At 38.0% G+C, this 16342-nt stretch overlaps 2 protein-coding genes across 2 annotated transcripts; both read left to right on the forward strand.

Annotated features, from left to right (window-relative positions):
* Positions 1-10873: 10873 nt before the first annotated feature.
* Positions 10874-11865, forward strand: LOC105042424 (uncharacterized). Its single transcript, XM_010919625.4, has 2 exons — positions 10874-11023; positions 11251-11865. Exons 1-2 carry the CDS (start codon positions 10918-10920, stop codon positions 11775-11777), a joined length of 633 nt encoding a protein of 210 aa, XP_010917927.1. The 5' UTR covers positions 10874-10917; the 3' UTR covers positions 11778-11865.
* A 2405-nt stretch (positions 11866-14270) lies between these two features.
* On the forward strand, positions 14271-16062 carry LOC105042375 (uncharacterized). The gene is made up of 2 exons (XM_010919551.3): positions 14271-14423; positions 15281-16062. The coding sequence occupies exons 1-2, from the start codon at positions 14318-14320 to the stop codon at positions 15949-15951; spliced, it is 777 nt and encodes a 258-aa protein (XP_010917853.1). The 5' UTR covers positions 14271-14317; the 3' UTR covers positions 15952-16062.
* The last annotated feature ends 280 nt before the right edge of the window (positions 16063-16342 follow it).

Below are 16342 nucleotides of genomic sequence, written 5' to 3' on the forward strand. Positions count from 1 at the left end.
CCTACAGAAATAATATTTAATAAAAAGCTTGGACAATAGTGACATTCACTCATAATTACATTACAAGAATTGATTACAAGACTCATGATTCCTAAAGCTAGAACTGGAACTCTGCTTCCATCTCCAACGTTCAGGAACCTCTCGCCTTCATCAAATCTCCTACTGACCTGCAAACCTTGCATCGAATTACAAATATGATAAGGGCTTCCGATATCCAATACCCAGGCAGTAGTATCACAAATGAAAAAGTTGTAAGGAGTTATCATATAAGTACCTTGCTTCTTCTTCGGCTTGTTCGGGTCCAGGGAGGCAATGTATTGAGGACAGTTCCTCTTCCAATACCCCTGCTTCTTACAAAAGAAGCACTCCGCCTGGCTCTGATCGAGCTTGCGCTTCTTAGTCTGACCCTGTGCAACCATCCCAGCATGAGGCTGCACCTTCTTGTTCTTCTTCTTCTTGTTCTTCTTCCCCTTCCCAAAAGGTCGACGATGAGAAGAAGACCCTCCCACTACATTCACCGACTCCTTATGGAGCTGGTGATCCTTCTCAAAGTTCTACAGCAACCCCAACAACCTATGGTAGTTTACTGCAGGCTTTGTCATTCGAAAATGAGTAAGGAATGGGAGGAAGGACTTGGGCAAGGAATTAAGGATTGCATCCTTACCGAGCTGCTTGTGCAGAGAAAAATCCAATTTGCTTGGGCGCTCAATCATCTCGATCATGTACAGTACATGATCAGTGACTGAGGCCCCATCCCTCATCCGAGCATTGAAAATGGCACAACTAGTTTTGTGCCTTTCAACATCGTCAGGTGTGCCAAAGGAGTCGTTCAACATTTGAAGCATCTCCTGTGGCTGGGCGTTCTCAAACCTGCGGCTGAACTCGTCATTCATTGCTGCCAGCATAATACATCGGACGGTAGTGCGGTCATTGAGCCACTTCTGGTAAGTATCTCTGATCGCCTTACTAGCGTTCGGAGCTGGCTCCTCAGGTGCTGGATCCGTTACTACATAAAGGATCCGCTCATGCTCAAGGACGATTTTCAATTTTCGATACCAGCTATCAAAATTAGGTCCCATGAGCTTGTCATTATCTAATAATGACCAGAGCGACAGGGTAGTGGCCATAGCTATATAAAGGAAAACTAGACCTCTATTAGTACATAATTAATGCTAAAGACTTGGACTTTAGTCTAAAGTTTTTTTTAATATTTTTACGAACTAATAGCCTCAACCTTCAATTCGAGAAATTACTTTAATTCCTTAATGGGTACTACAATCCACACAGACTACACACGAGCCCAACTTTGGTTGGTCAATCCATGTGCATCTATGGGTAGGTTCTTAACCAGTTATTTCTCTAAACAACTTCTAGTAATTGATTTTGCCCCAGAACCTAATCAGTAGGCTTTGGCCTCCACTGAAAAGATCTGGTTAGGTCCAACCATTAACATGACTTAATTTGGTGAATCAGACCAATAAATGATCAGGCCCGACTTTGGCCGGCCAACCTAACCACCATCAGAAAGACTCAACCAAATTATCATATTATGAATGATAATTCCATTAGCCAATGAGCACCAGGCCTTTGGACCTCCAATGATCATTGAACTAATGGACTCATTATCACTCACTTAATGGGAGGCATTGACTTAGTTATCATTATAACTTAATCATTTTAGGGACCTAATAATTTTTAAGGATTTTATTAAAGGATAGTAGAGAAGAAATCATCCAGCCAATTTCAATCCTCCCACTGACTTCACCAAGTCAGATTAAAAAGGATTTAATTAAAGCTAGCATTAGGAGCACCTAAATCAGTCACACTGATTTACCTAATGACATGGGTGAGCTCTAATCACCAAGTGATCTAATCAAAATCTAACTTACCAGATTGGCCAGGTAAGTGAGATCAGTGGTGGGAATTTGTCATTAACTCATCAATGATCGAATCAATGTGAGTAGCTCCCGCTTAAGAACCACTGGTCAAAACTGCCGAACTTACCTTAGACACCAACCAGTTCATTAATTTTAATTTTGATCAACTTAGTAAATAGGGCTCCACCGCGTAGCCATGAATTAAGTCCATCTTGGTCTAGTTAAAGATATGGACCCATTCAACTACAACTATTGAAGTTGAGTCTAGAGTATCCTTGACCTAATCTAATTCAACTTTTGAGTAGATTTGACCAATTACACCATTTAGTCTATTTTTTAAGCTAACCTTAGGTCTAACCCAATTATGGACCTAATTCATCTAACCCATTGACCCACAAGTTTATGCAATTGTCTTAGGTCTTAATTCATAATTCTAGACCTACTAGACAATACTTAATTCTTTTAATTAAGTACTTGGGCTGATGGGTCAGGATTTGACATTTCGAAAATAATTTTCAAATTTTGAAAGATTTTATTTTCTGTTCACCAAATGTGTTGACTCATTTCACAAACGGGTCAGCACAATTCATAAACAGCAATCCTATTACTCATTTCATAACAGAAAATAACTCAAAATAAATTATGAATTTTCTTTTAGATCTAATCTAACACATTCATGATAAATTTTATAATTAAGTTCTTTCGCTGCTTCATCGGCATGGGATATAATTGCATCGGCACCCCTACCGCCATAGGAGACCCCATCGAATGGGAAGAGAGGGCCTTTAAACCCTACTTTTCTCCTATGATCGGATGGCCATGGCAACCAACCCAATTAGATTACTTGCGACTTGGATGAAGTATATCTAAATATACCAATTTTAAAATTTTAATTTTGAATTTTAAATTTTAAATTTCAAATTTCAAATTTGAGATTTCAACCAAATTTCAAATTTCGAATTTCCAATCTTTGAATTTTAAATTTTGAATTTTAAATTTTAAATTTTAAATTTTAAATTTGAGATTTCAACCAAATTTCAAATTTCAAAATTCAAATTTTAAATTTTAAATTTCAAATTTAAACTTATAGATTACACCTTAATCTACGCATGCATATGTATATCATATTCTAGAACCATGCTCTGATACCATTTGAAGCGATAATTCAGTGCAGGGGCAAAATGGTAATTTTAAAACTTTTTTAAAATTATTATTTTACAGCAGAATTATTAATTAATCTTATTAATTAATACTAATTAACCCTACACTAGAATCTAAATATGATACAACAGCATGCATTTAAATTTGAAATTCAAATTTGAAATAGTAAACTTTTTACTGTACTATGTTCAGAACACATCACCTTTTGCGGGTAGTCGATCACCGCAATCTGATCACCATCGGAGAACTCTGATCATCACGTCGTAGCCATACTAGTGTCTGATCTCTGTGGATCATCCACACGAAGCTCCCGTCTGATCGGCTCCTCACGAATACTAGTTCGTGATTTCACCCTTTTGATGGTTGATGTTGATCGAACTCCTTCGATCGATGTGTGCCGACTCCTCGGATGCTCTGGATCATCTACACGATTGGTTGAGAGGCTGATGGATCTCTTCCTAAAATTTGGTGGACTCACGACACTCGTGGCACACAAATCTCACTTTCCGAACCCTAGGTAGAAACCCTAGGGTACACACCAAAAACCCTGCATCCAATTTTTTTTTCTTTCTTTCTTTTTCTCTCAGAAGGTTTTGGATCTTTACCTCATGCACAAGGCTTCCTCACACCCTACTTTCTTTCTCAAAATTTTTCTACACACGCCCCAGCTCCCTATCTCTTTTAAAACAATTCAAAACGTGTCTTATCCGCGTGAGAGGATAAAGACAAGTGGTTACACATTTGAATTCAAATCAAATTTGAATTCAAACTAAAACCAACTCATCCCTATCCACTTGGGTGTGATAAGAGAAGGTGCGAGTCTGCTTTGTGCAAGGAAAGGTTTCACGAGAAACTCTTTCTCGTGTGAGATGTGGGGCGCTAAAGTGGATAATGTCATGTATGCACAAGAGATAAGTTATCCATTCAAATTCAAACATGCCTTGAATTTGAATGGCTAACTAATCATCTTTATCCAAATATTGGTGCACAAGAGTGGGTGTGAGAAGGGCTTTGCGTGAGAAAAAATTCACAAGAAGTTTCTTCTCGTGAATTCAAATGGGCGCAGAGATTTAAGGTGGTGCAGGGATTCAAATTCAAATGGTGGTTTGATCTTAATTGAACCAACCTAATCAAAATAGATTAAGCACAATTAGACTAAATTAAACCCAACTTAATTAGGCTTAATTAGGCTCAATAAAATCTTAATCAAATCAAAAATTGACTAAGCCCAACCCCTGATCAAATCAGGGACCAAACCATCTCGACGATTAGGTCAACTCTTAACCTAATCGGGTCAAACCCAACTGAATCCAATTCAATTGGACTTGATCCAAAAATAATTACTCAATCAAATTGAGTTAATTAGCGATCAAATCACTAATAAAATCTCTCATAATTATTGAGTCCAAATTCGATGGGCAATCAGGTATCAAAGTCCATCAATATGAAACCTTGATCGAAGAGTTCAAATTTCAAATTCAAAATTTGAAATTCAAAATTTTATCCCCGATACCCAAAATGTGTGGAACTCATGATCAGAGAATCTTAATTCTCAATCATAGAGTCCTAGACATATAAGACTCATAATCAGCCATCAGATCAAAAAGGAACCTCTAATGTGTGTGACCCCGCAGGTTCGAACCTAAGCCGGTAGCACAGGAACCAATTCCTGTACTAATCGAAGTGACCATCTAGCAACGGTACCCGATGATCAGATAGGTCGAATAGTCGCAATCGCAATATTCAGAACCTACGTGAATATGGTTACCGTATAATTCATCTCTTTTGACCCCTGTGTTTAGGATGACTCAAGGTTAAACTGTCAACCCTGATGAGATCATCCGAATCGTGTTCAACTCAATTAGTCCTGTGACTCCTCACTAGGACTACCCTGGCTAAGGTTTTGTAAATTGAAACACGACTGTACACAGCTCCTAAACTGGAGTGGTCAATCCCATCTTGACACACGCACTGACAAGTCAAGTACTTGACTATACCCAGCAGCCTTCCGTCACTGAATTAAAAATTCAGGTAGTCCAGTGCCTAAGTGCAGTGAGTTGCTTGCAAGTCACCGTGGCGATCTCAGGTCAGAGGGACATTTATACCCATATCCCATCGGAGCAAATCTTGACAGCAGAAATAGCTCCGGAGTCGGTCATGTTCAGTGCAGATGTACCATTACATCTCACCTGTATGCCATACCAGTGTCTCCACACTCCTTGGTTACGAGGACAACCAATCCATATGGCACACAACGACCTATGCTCGATAAACGTTGTCGTCCTTGGTAACAACGTATCATTTGGTCGCGAACAGGTTTAAGGACTAAGCGACAAATCTTCCTTTGTCGAGTCTAAATAGTCCTAAGGACTTCACCACAACACAGGAGTTCATTAGAAGATGAAACATTTGTGATGAAAAAATATCAAAATAATTTTTATTTATTTATAATTCATGTACTAATACAAAAGGAGCACAACCGTCAACAGGCTGACGATTGGCTTTGGGACACTATTCCCAACAAGATAATGATCCTGACCAAGAGGCATTGCTTAAAGTTAAGGAGATCAAGAATGGGCAGGGGGTCATATCTGCAATGCTTGGTTTCCTCCTCTTTTTAATCAAGCATAGATTTTTTCCTATTTTAACTTTTGAAACTCAAAGCTGTAGTTTAAGACTTGTTTAAGCAATATTTTTAACATAAAAATATGTTTAAAATTATTTTTATATCTTAATTTGTGTTGAGGGCAATATTGTTTATTTTTTATTTTATATGGTTAATAGTAGTTGGCTATGTGGTAGTAGATGATGAAGAAAGAGATCAAGGTAGAAGAAAGCAAGGTGGAGGGAGTCCAAGTTGCAACTACTGGTGAATCTTATGTCATATTGATTGTAAATGTTGCATCTCAATTGGAAAACACTAGTCATTTGAATTTAGTTTGTTCCCTAATAAACTGGATCATCTAGTCAACAATATATAAAGTCATAAGCAGCACGATCTGTTTTAAAAGAGAAGTTTGATAATTTATAAAGTGATTGGGAGCTTAAGCATTTCCCTTTCTATAGATCTATTGAACATATAATATTTTCACACTTGTATTACTTATTCATTATCAAAGTATTGTCTATATGTTTGTTGCAATAGCTTGGCTAATTCCAACTATGAGTCAATTAAATGAGAAGTACAAGCATCCGAACTAACCCGGATTTGATTTGGACTCAAATTTTTTAAGTTAGGGCTGGGTTTTATATAGACCTGGCCTGACCCGAATGACTAGTTGGGTCAAAATTTTTGGCCATGGATCCAATCCAATTCGACCTATTTTTTATTAGATTGAATCTGAATCCAACATTAAAACTTGATCAAAGAATTGGATCGGGTCAGCGTTACTAATGATCTGGTCCGACCTGATTCATTTGCACCCATAAACCCGAAAAAGTTGAGAGAAAAAGAGGATAGAAAGAGAAAGGAATAGAGAAGAGAGAGAAAGAGGAAGACGGATAAATTCTTCTCTCTCCCTTTTTCTTCCTACTTTTGTCGAAAATAGAGGAGTACTATCCATTGTTGCTAGTTGCTGGCAGCCGAGGAATAGCTTGCAAAGATGGTGGGTGATAGAGATTGGCCGGCGGTGCTAAAAAAAGAAGCAAAAACAAGGGCTGAAATAGGAGCTAGGTTTGGCCCATTCAAATCCAAGCTCCAGTCCGCTCGTCGATGGCTGGAATTTGGCCATCGTCATGTACCGACGCAACCAACCAAAAAAAGGCCTTGGTGAGGATTGCAGCGATGGCAAAGTCGATGACGACCGATGATTAATAAAAAAGGTAAAAATAGGGAAAAGAAGCCGAAACAAGGGAGGGGTTTCCAAATATTTTTGGCAATTCCCTATCGGAATCTGATCTTGTAAATGTTCAATCAAGAAGGGGAAGACCAAGGGAAGAAGAATAGATAGGGTTGGGGGCTTTTTACCTCGCCTCCCATGAATATTTGCTGCAGCAACAGCAATAGTGGTGGCTGGCATTTGGAAAGAAAAATGAAGAAAAATACCAACTTGATCGGCTCTTAGAGGCCAAATATCATGTCACGCCCCGAACCCAACACCCGGATCGGATACGTGATAGCCATACACTCCTTAGAGCAAGCCCTAAAGAATATGCAAGGCCAAATTAAATCATTACAACCTTATCAACCATAATATTTAATTTCAATAATAATTCATAAAACTTGCATAATTACAATTAACATTCCTTCAATCCTCTGATCATATACTAACGGTACTCTATCTATACATCCGCTCACTCACAAATCCATACCATAGTCAACCATGGACATCTTGTAACTCTGAGAAGAAAAAAAAAATGAAGGGGGTGTGAGCTTTACAGCCCAGTAAGAATTTCTATATCACATCAATAAAATAATATAATCTGAAAATAATGATAGACAATATCACATAAAAGTCGATGTTCACTGTCTAGAATACTGCAAACATTATAGATTATCTGTTTTATAAAAGAGATGCATCATCATATATTAAATAAGTGAAACAATTTTATTCAACGATTGTTTCATGTCTTATCTTTCTATTTTCTTCTATTATCACATCACCTTTAATCCTTTCTTTTTGGCTTTAGCTTAAGCTTTGGCTTTGGCTTTGGCTTTGGCTTTGGACTACCAGGATCATGCAACGATCTTTTATTCGGATCGATTTCTGTGATCTTCCTCGGATCGAAATATTCATAATCTTTCTCGGATCAAAGTGGCCATGATCTTTCTCGGATCAAATCATTCATGATCTTTCTCGGATCAGATTCTTCATGATCTTTCTCGGATCATATTCTTCCACATATAAGCCTGTGGGGGCTGTCCCAAGCATAAGCTCCTGGCAAGTTATTCCACATGACAAGGCCAGTCCAAACCATATTTCTCTTTCTTTTCACTTTCATGAAATTAAAATATTTGACTTCATTAATCAATTCATCTTTTGCAGTGTAATAAATATGTCATACACATAATCATGCCATCAATCGCTGATACATTTGTATTGATATAGCATACTCATGCTCAAAATCACATAAATAAATAAATAACAATGTCTTAGATATAAAAAATTCATCGATCTCAAATCCAACGATGCAAAATCAATGAGATAAAACCAACGGTCAAATAATATATATAAGGATGATCATGTACAGAGATTCTTACCTTTACCGGTGACTGATCCAAGCACAAAAATCAATGTTCTTCTTTTATTTATGAATTTCTTTAACAAAATATTCCACTCGATATCATATGCAGACAATCATCTCTTCATAACCCTGATCAAATATAAAAATCATATATAGAAAAAATTATCAATAATCGATCCTAATAACACAGATCGAGGACCTCTCTTAGGATTAACCAAAATTAGGACTTGTCTATGTATCTGGATCCTCCACTGATCCATAAGACTTCTAGAGAGAGAAAATTCATGAAGAGAGAGAAAATTCTAGAGAGAGAAAGTAGAGAGAGAAAGTGGAGAGAGAAACTTTCGTATCCTTTCGATGAGGCACTCATGATCGAGATCATCAGAGGCCCTATCAGGGTGACTCAATATGAATCAAGTGTTTACAAGTTCGAATAGAATCGGACTGGGATCAGATCTACCACACGAATTTCGGAGCAATCTCAATTCATCATATTTTTATTTCAAATATATCCTAGGGTCCATGATGCAATCAGAGAGGAAGAAAAGATCCTAGAGAGACAAAATCTGTAAAGAGAGAGAAAAGTCTAGAGAGAGAATCTAGAGAGAGAAAATGTAGAGAGAGAAGGTAGAGAGAGGAGAGAGAAAAGAGAGAGAAAGAAGAGAGAAAGGAGAGAGAGGAAAATTCTCTCCTTCTTCTTCTTATTTTATTTTATTTTATTTTTATTTTTATTTTTTTCTTTTTCTTTTTCCTTTTTCTTTTCTTCTTCTTCTTCCTTCTTCTTTTCTTCCCACGGCCTCCCTTGGCTGAAACAGGGGAAGACCGTGAGGTCCCCCCCTCGGTGGCTCGGGCTCCGGCGGCTTGGCCGGAGATCCAGCAACGACGGCCGATCGTGCGAAGCCGGTCGGCGAAGGGGTTCGGCCGACAGCTCTCTTCTTTTTTTTTTTTCTTCGAAAAACAGGGGATCTTCTTTGGAATTTATTTCCAGCAAAATCGATGGCCGGCGGTGAGGTCTTGGGTCAGGAGAGGAAGGGAAGAGGGAGAGGAAGAAGGGGAGGGGCTTACCTCGAGCTCCGGCAATGTCGTCAGCTCCAATTTCCGGCGAGCGCAAGTACAGGAGGCCTTGACTTCAATCGGAGAAAACAAGGAGAAAGGAGAGAGAGAGATCGGTGATCACTATGGGTTGTTTAGGAGGGGGAGAGGGGGTCTTATAGAGTGGAGGAGAGGTCGAATCCCCCTCGGATTCCAACTTCTCCTCCGGTGACTCAGGTGGAAGAAGACTCCCAACAGGAGTCTTCTTCATTTCTTTCTTTTTTTTTCTTTATATATCTGGGTTATTACATATCAGCAGTGGAGGCTGAAGATGCATCAAAGGATGCCATGCAACTGGTTTGAATAGGGGCTAACAGACAGTTCCTCAATCTGCCAAACTCCTACTCATGGTCAAAGAAGAAATGAGACTCCCAGTGGGGGTTGGGGGTCTACCTTTCTCTGTACGTGCGATGCATGTGGATACCAAGTTTGTCTTTATCACGTGCAAAGCATGTGACCTAACCATCAACATGAGACCAAAGCATCAATCCAACTAACGTTTGGCCTGCCGCAAGTAGATTTGGCTTTGAACTAAATGAATTCGGATCATAAACTATTCGACCCATTTAATCTATTTAACATTTAGATTGGGGTTGGATTTTAGACATTTGATCCATTTAATCCATATAATATTCAAATTGGATTAAGTCAGATAATCCGTTTAATCTATTTAAAATTTATTTAATCTTTTTAAAATTTACTTAACATATTTCTTTCTTATTTAACTGGACCCACTTAATCAGTTTAACTCCCTAAAACCCACTTAACATGTTTAATCGATTTAACCTGACTTAATCTGTTTAATAAATGAGTTATGCGGATCGAATTAGATTATCCATTTAATAAACTGGTTAGATTCATATCCGAATTTTTGACTTGTTTAATTAACATACTAGATTTGGATTGATGAATTTTTTATCTGACCCACATCTAACTCGACTCTTATCCGATCTGATTCGATTGCCACCTCTATTTGTGACTGATTTTTGAGCTTGGCTGATTTTTAGGTTTTGGGGCTTGAGTGTGCATACTAGGCTAACCAAATGGATTAGGCCCAGCACAGTATTAGTCTCTAAAGGGCTTGGGTATTGTAATGTAAATATTAAGTGGTTTCTGGTTTCAAGGAAGATGCAAACATAAATTCATTTAGCACATAGATAAAGACAGAATATTTCAGAGTATGTCTCCAGTCTTGCACCTATTTCATTACCCAAACAATCACTCTGCATACATAAAAGCCCTCGGTAATTAATATCCCTTTTATGTTTTATTAAAAAAACCTGATATCTTTAAGAAAGCTATGATAGTATTTTACTAAAAGCATGACAAATTCTTTGGTGCACAGAGTGCAAAGCAAACAAGGAACATCCACCTTTTCCCGTGCTATGAGGTGATCTCCATAGAAGCCCAATCAAAAAACGAATAACCCTGCCTTCAAACCAACTAACCCCATATGAAGGAATCATTAAATATTGATTAGCACAACACGAAGGAAATCCTTCCCTCATGCTGGTATATATAAACCCCATATGCATGGCCTCCATCTTCATTCACTCGGGCGCATTAGAAGTTCTAAGAGGAAAACAAAGCAAAGGAGGCTCACATGGAAACAAAGGCCGCTGCTGGTCAGATGGTGTATGAAGATGTCGTCCCTTCATACAAGTTTGTTCGAGAGGAAGGAATCGATACACTTGTCATCGAGCTCTCAGGCATGCCTTCTTTTATCTTCAACTCAATTAGTTGTCATTGTAGGTCCTTTAATTAATATATAAATTTTGACGGAGTAGTTTACTTTGCACATAATAAGGTTTCTAATAGAAACCTCGTGGAATTTGAACATGTCATGCCCAGCCTAATGTATGGTTTGAAATAACCTTTTTGCATTAATTATAGGATTATGAATATATTGTAATTCATCTTCCTTGTTTCCTTGTAGAATTTAAGAAAGAGCAAATCAGGGTTGAACTTGATAAGTTTGGGAAACTAAGTATTAGTGGGGAGCGTCCTCTTGCACACAACAAAAGGAGTCGATTTCGCAGTGCCTTCGAAGTCCCAGAGGACTGCAATGAGATCCGTGCTAAGTTTGAGAATGGACGTCTCTATGTGAAAGTATTGCCAAAGTTCATCACTGAGACCAGCATGGAAGCTGCCACCACAATCAAAGAAACCAGAGTGAAAGATCAGAAACCGAGCATTGGCAAAGTTGACATGAACCAGAAAGCAATTTCAAGACCATCTGTTGGGCCAAACGGTGTTCCTAAGAAAAAAGAAGATGAAAAGAGAGATGCAGAGAAGGTGGGAGAGAAAGAGAAGGATCAAATCGAAGAGAAGAAAGATAAGAAGCAGCTTGAGGTACTTGAATCGAGCTTGGCCTTCTCCGAACCAATGCAGATCCCGGTTAACCTAATTGTGGTTGTTCTGGTCTTGCTTGTGATAGCATTATATGTGACCTTCAAACACTAAGGTTTGCATGTTTCCATTGGGACAGTGGAGGCATTTGTTATTTATCAATTGTATATGATACCTAAAATGAAAATAAAGTGAGGAATTGTTATCATTCTTTCTATTTGAAATGGCCTTGGAGAAATTTTGTGCACAGGGGGAGATAATCCTAAAAACTTAGGTAGAGAAGTGCTGGAATGGCAGATATTACATAAAATAGTTATTTTCTTGAGTATGATATTAGTCAAGATAGGATGACGCGGAACAGCATCTAACTATTTGTGAGATGATAAGCATAAGACTCCCTATCAAGTGATCTGCCCATAATGCTGATCTGGTTGTAGCCCAGAATGGGGCTTTGGATTCCATGTGATTGTCCGAGGTTCGAAACGTGTGTGTCGATTAAACGAGAGAGCGAATGCCCTATGCCTTGATCAACATATGTGGATCGCCATCTGGTCCAGCTGGTGGCCCGATTAGCACCGAGGTGACCTACTCACATGAGAAAGGGGAACCCTTTTGACCTGGAGGGGAGGACTTGGCCACTTTGAGTGCCCTATAGTGGGGTCTTGTGACTCGGGTGGATCCAGCTCCCAACAAAAGTCTATCTGAATCAAACATTAGTGGGGTCTTGTGACTTGGATGGATCCAACCCCTAGTAAAAGTCTATTCGAATCGAACATTCTTTGATGGAAGGAGGTCCTCATGGTCACGTCCAGAGAGGATTGCTATGCTGGAAGCTCCTCCCCTTCTTTTTTTGTATCAAAAAAAAAAAAAATGATCTACCCATAATTGTGCAAGGAAGTATGTGCGAAGCTACATCCATCACCATTCTTGCCTTGTCAAAAAAACTTCTGTTATTTTATTTCGTTAATCGCATAATTATCTAACGGAGTGCAGCTGTGGAGTAGTCCTAAACGAGATGATGCAAGAAGGATATTAAGCAATCTTAGCTCAGTGTCCCTTGGCAAAACAAATATGGGAACTCATTATACAGAAAAGTCTTTTGGAATTTGAATTTGCTACACCCACTTCTTTGTTGTGGGTATTGACTTCTTTCTGTGTCCTTCCCTAAAGCATTGGACTATTGCCTACAGTAGCTGATTGTTGTGGACCCACATGAACAATAGATTGTTTAATTAACACCATGAGCCAGCTACTACCATGCGGCATAAGTTATGATCAATTTGGCTACGCTTGGTGATGCTTTCAGATGGTCTGAGGCATTGGGACATCAGCAGCTCTATGAGGTTCCATCCTACGATGGCTCAATATTAGGTATATGTTATCATGCTTCCATCCTACAATGGCTCCGTCCTAAAATTAAATTTCATGCTTCCTTTAAGGCTGACTATGCTTGTAATGGGTATATGTTATCAGAGATCACCAAATCGGGTTCTCACGGTAGGTGCCAAAACCTTTGCATCTGCTTCGGTGCTGGTGGCAGAGTTGAGAGCGGCTTGGAAAGTATCCCTAAAAATATCCCTCCTCCAAGGATTGTCTAATTTCTTTTGCTCTCTTGTTTCTTCATTGTTTTTGTGCCCAAAAAAAAAAAAAAAAACTAACTGGCTTTCTTCACTTCAACAAAAGTGCACCAATTTTGAGAAATTTTAAGACTTTTAGTTAACATAGTCCTTTTGAAGTAAATATAAAATTTAGAATCCTTTATAAGAAATAAATATGTTATTGAAACATATTGCTTCCTAGCACAGCACTTTATAAGAACTCCTTTTGAAGCAAATGTTTTAAATTTCAAGGCACTCAATAAATCTGCCTACATCAAAACATAAACATGCACTCAGTGGGAATTAAATATTTATGAAAAAATGGATATTTCATCTTTTGCATGCAAAAGACACCAACTCATGGTAACAAAATTTGCTCTTACCGGCCTCAGGAAATATGATTGTACTGCCCAAAAAGAGTTGATGATGAAAAGATTAAATAGTTTTGGTTGCGAGTCAGATACAACTCAATTAGCACATAGATAAAGATAGAATATTATATTTCAGAGTATGTCTCCACTCTTGCACCTGTTACACAAATCAATTCCTCATGATTTGAGAGCATAATCCAAACCGATATAAAGACAATAGGATATATAAGTCATTTTATCAAGCAATAAAAAACAATAACATACGATGTTTTAAGCAAAACAAACAATAACAATATCCTGCCATTTTGTTACATGATCATAACAATCACTCCACATACACAACAGCCTACAGTTGGTATTTCTTCTATATCTTTTTTTTTTTTTTTTAAAAAGGATGCTTTTAGAAAGCTCTAATGGTATTTTATTGAAAGAACTACAAATGCTTTGGAGCAGAAGAGTGCAAAGCAAGCAAGGAACCCCTACCTTTACCCATGCCATGAGATCATCTCCATGGAAGCCCAATCAAAAAGGAATAACCCAGACTTCAAACCAACTAAACCCCAACTGACAGGCATCATTCGACATTGAGCTGCCAACACAAAGGAAATCCCTCCCTCACGCAGGTATATATAAACCCCATGCATGGCCTCCATCTTCATTCAGAAACAAAGCAAAGGAGGCTCAGATGGGAACAAGAGCTGCCGCTGGTCCACGTCTGTATCAAGATTTCGTCCCCTCACATGAGTTGGTTCCAGTGGAAGGAATCGATACCCTCGTCGTCAAGCTCCCAGGCATGCCTTCTTCCTCTTCAACTCCATCACTTGTCATTGTAGCTCTTTCAATGCAATTAGAAAGCTGTAGAACTATAATTACTTTTCTCCCATAAGGTTGAATTAACGTATAAATCTTCGATGAACTAGTTTACTTCGTTGATAAGGTTTCTAATAAAATTATTGCAAAATTTAAAGTAGAATTCCTCATAGAATTTGAATAAGTCACGCCTAATATATGGTTTAGCATCACCTTTCTACATTCATCATAGGATTATTGTTGGAAAAAATCGATCAAAACATGCATCTAGAAAATGCTATTATTTGTTTATATGATTTTAAAATGGATTTATAAAGAAAAATAGAGTACTAGCATAAGAAAAAGATGGACAGACTTTGTCTAAATGAGGCATGTGAAACACTACTCTAAAAATGTGATTCAGACTTCCTTCATATGCCCATTAATAAAAGAAAGGGTAAAATTAAGGAAGAATAGAAAAGATACGATCTCTGTCCCAAAAAAAAAAAAAAAAAAATGTCTCAAACAGAGCATAGGAAAAAAAAAGATCGGTATTTTTGATTGATAATAAAATAATTAAATTCAGATCCTATTTATAGACTCAGTCCGAATTATCGATTCGATGTCATAGTTTTAAAAAATCAAGATGTTTCAGAAATATCATATTCCTTCCAAAACCAACTTTTTTTCTCCAAACAGTTGTATTTCTTTGAAAAGAGCCTTTAAATTTTAAAATAAAATTAAAATTTTTTAAATAACAAAAATTTAGTGGATAAAAAAAATTAAATCTTTTTATTTTTTAAATAAAACTCTAGCAATTATGAATATATTGTAATGCATCTTCCTTGTTTACTTGTAGAATTTAAGAAAGATCAAATCAGGATTCAACTCGATAACTTTGGGAATCTGAGGATAAGTGGAGAACGTCCTCTTGCAGACAACCAGTGGAGTCGATTCCTCAAGCTATTCCAAGTCCCAGAGGACTGCAACGTCACCGAGATCCAAGCCAAGTTTGAGAATGGGTCTCTCTATGTAAAATTACCAAAGTTGATCACCGAACCCAGTGTGAAAGATCGGCCTACACAACCTCAGAAACCCAAAGAAAACGAGAAACCTACTTCAAAACCATCTGTTGAGCCAAATGGTGTTCCTAAGAAAAAAGAAGATGATGAAAAGAGAGAGAAACCAACCGATACAAGAAAAGATGCAGAAAAGGAGAGAGAGAAAGAGAAGGATCAAACCAAAGAGAAGGTTACAAGCGACGTCAAACAAGAAGAGGGTGAGAAAGGTGGTGCAATAACTGAGGTCCCAAAGGAGGAGGCGGTGACCGAGCGTGCGCTCCCCGGAAATGGCCAAAATGGGCTGGAGAAGTTGAAGACTAAGTTGGGTGAATTGGGCTTGGATTTCCATAAGCCAAGTCAGCTCATGCTTAATGTACTGGTGGCTGTTGTGGTCTTGGTTGGGGTGGGGTTGTACGTGACCTACAAACGGAGGAGTCCCATGCAGGAAGATGGCCACCAAGATAACTAAGATTTTCATGGTTCCATTAATGGGACATTGGAGGCATTTGTGATTTAATTTATTAAATGTATATGATACCTAAAAAAGAAAATAAAGTGTTGAATTGTTAGCATTCTTTTATCTGACATGGGCTTGTGTATGTGACAAAGGGATGGCATCGTAGATATTACATAAAATAGTAATTTCCATAAGACAAGATGACATGGCATTTGTGATTTATTAAATGTATATGATAGCTGAAAAAAAACTAAAGTGCGGAATTGTCGGCATTCTTTCTATCTGAAATGGGCTTGTATATTCCAGAGAAATTTTCGAATTATGGGGAGGTAATCCTAAAAACTTAGGTAGACAAAGGGATGGCATTGTAGATGTTACATAAAATCGTAATTTCCATAAGATA

This window comes from Elaeis guineensis, chromosome 3 (genome assembly GCF_000442705.2).
Source record: "Elaeis guineensis isolate ETL-2024a chromosome 3, EG11, whole genome shotgun sequence".
NCBI lineage: Eukaryota > Viridiplantae > Streptophyta > Magnoliopsida > Arecales > Arecaceae > Elaeis > Elaeis guineensis.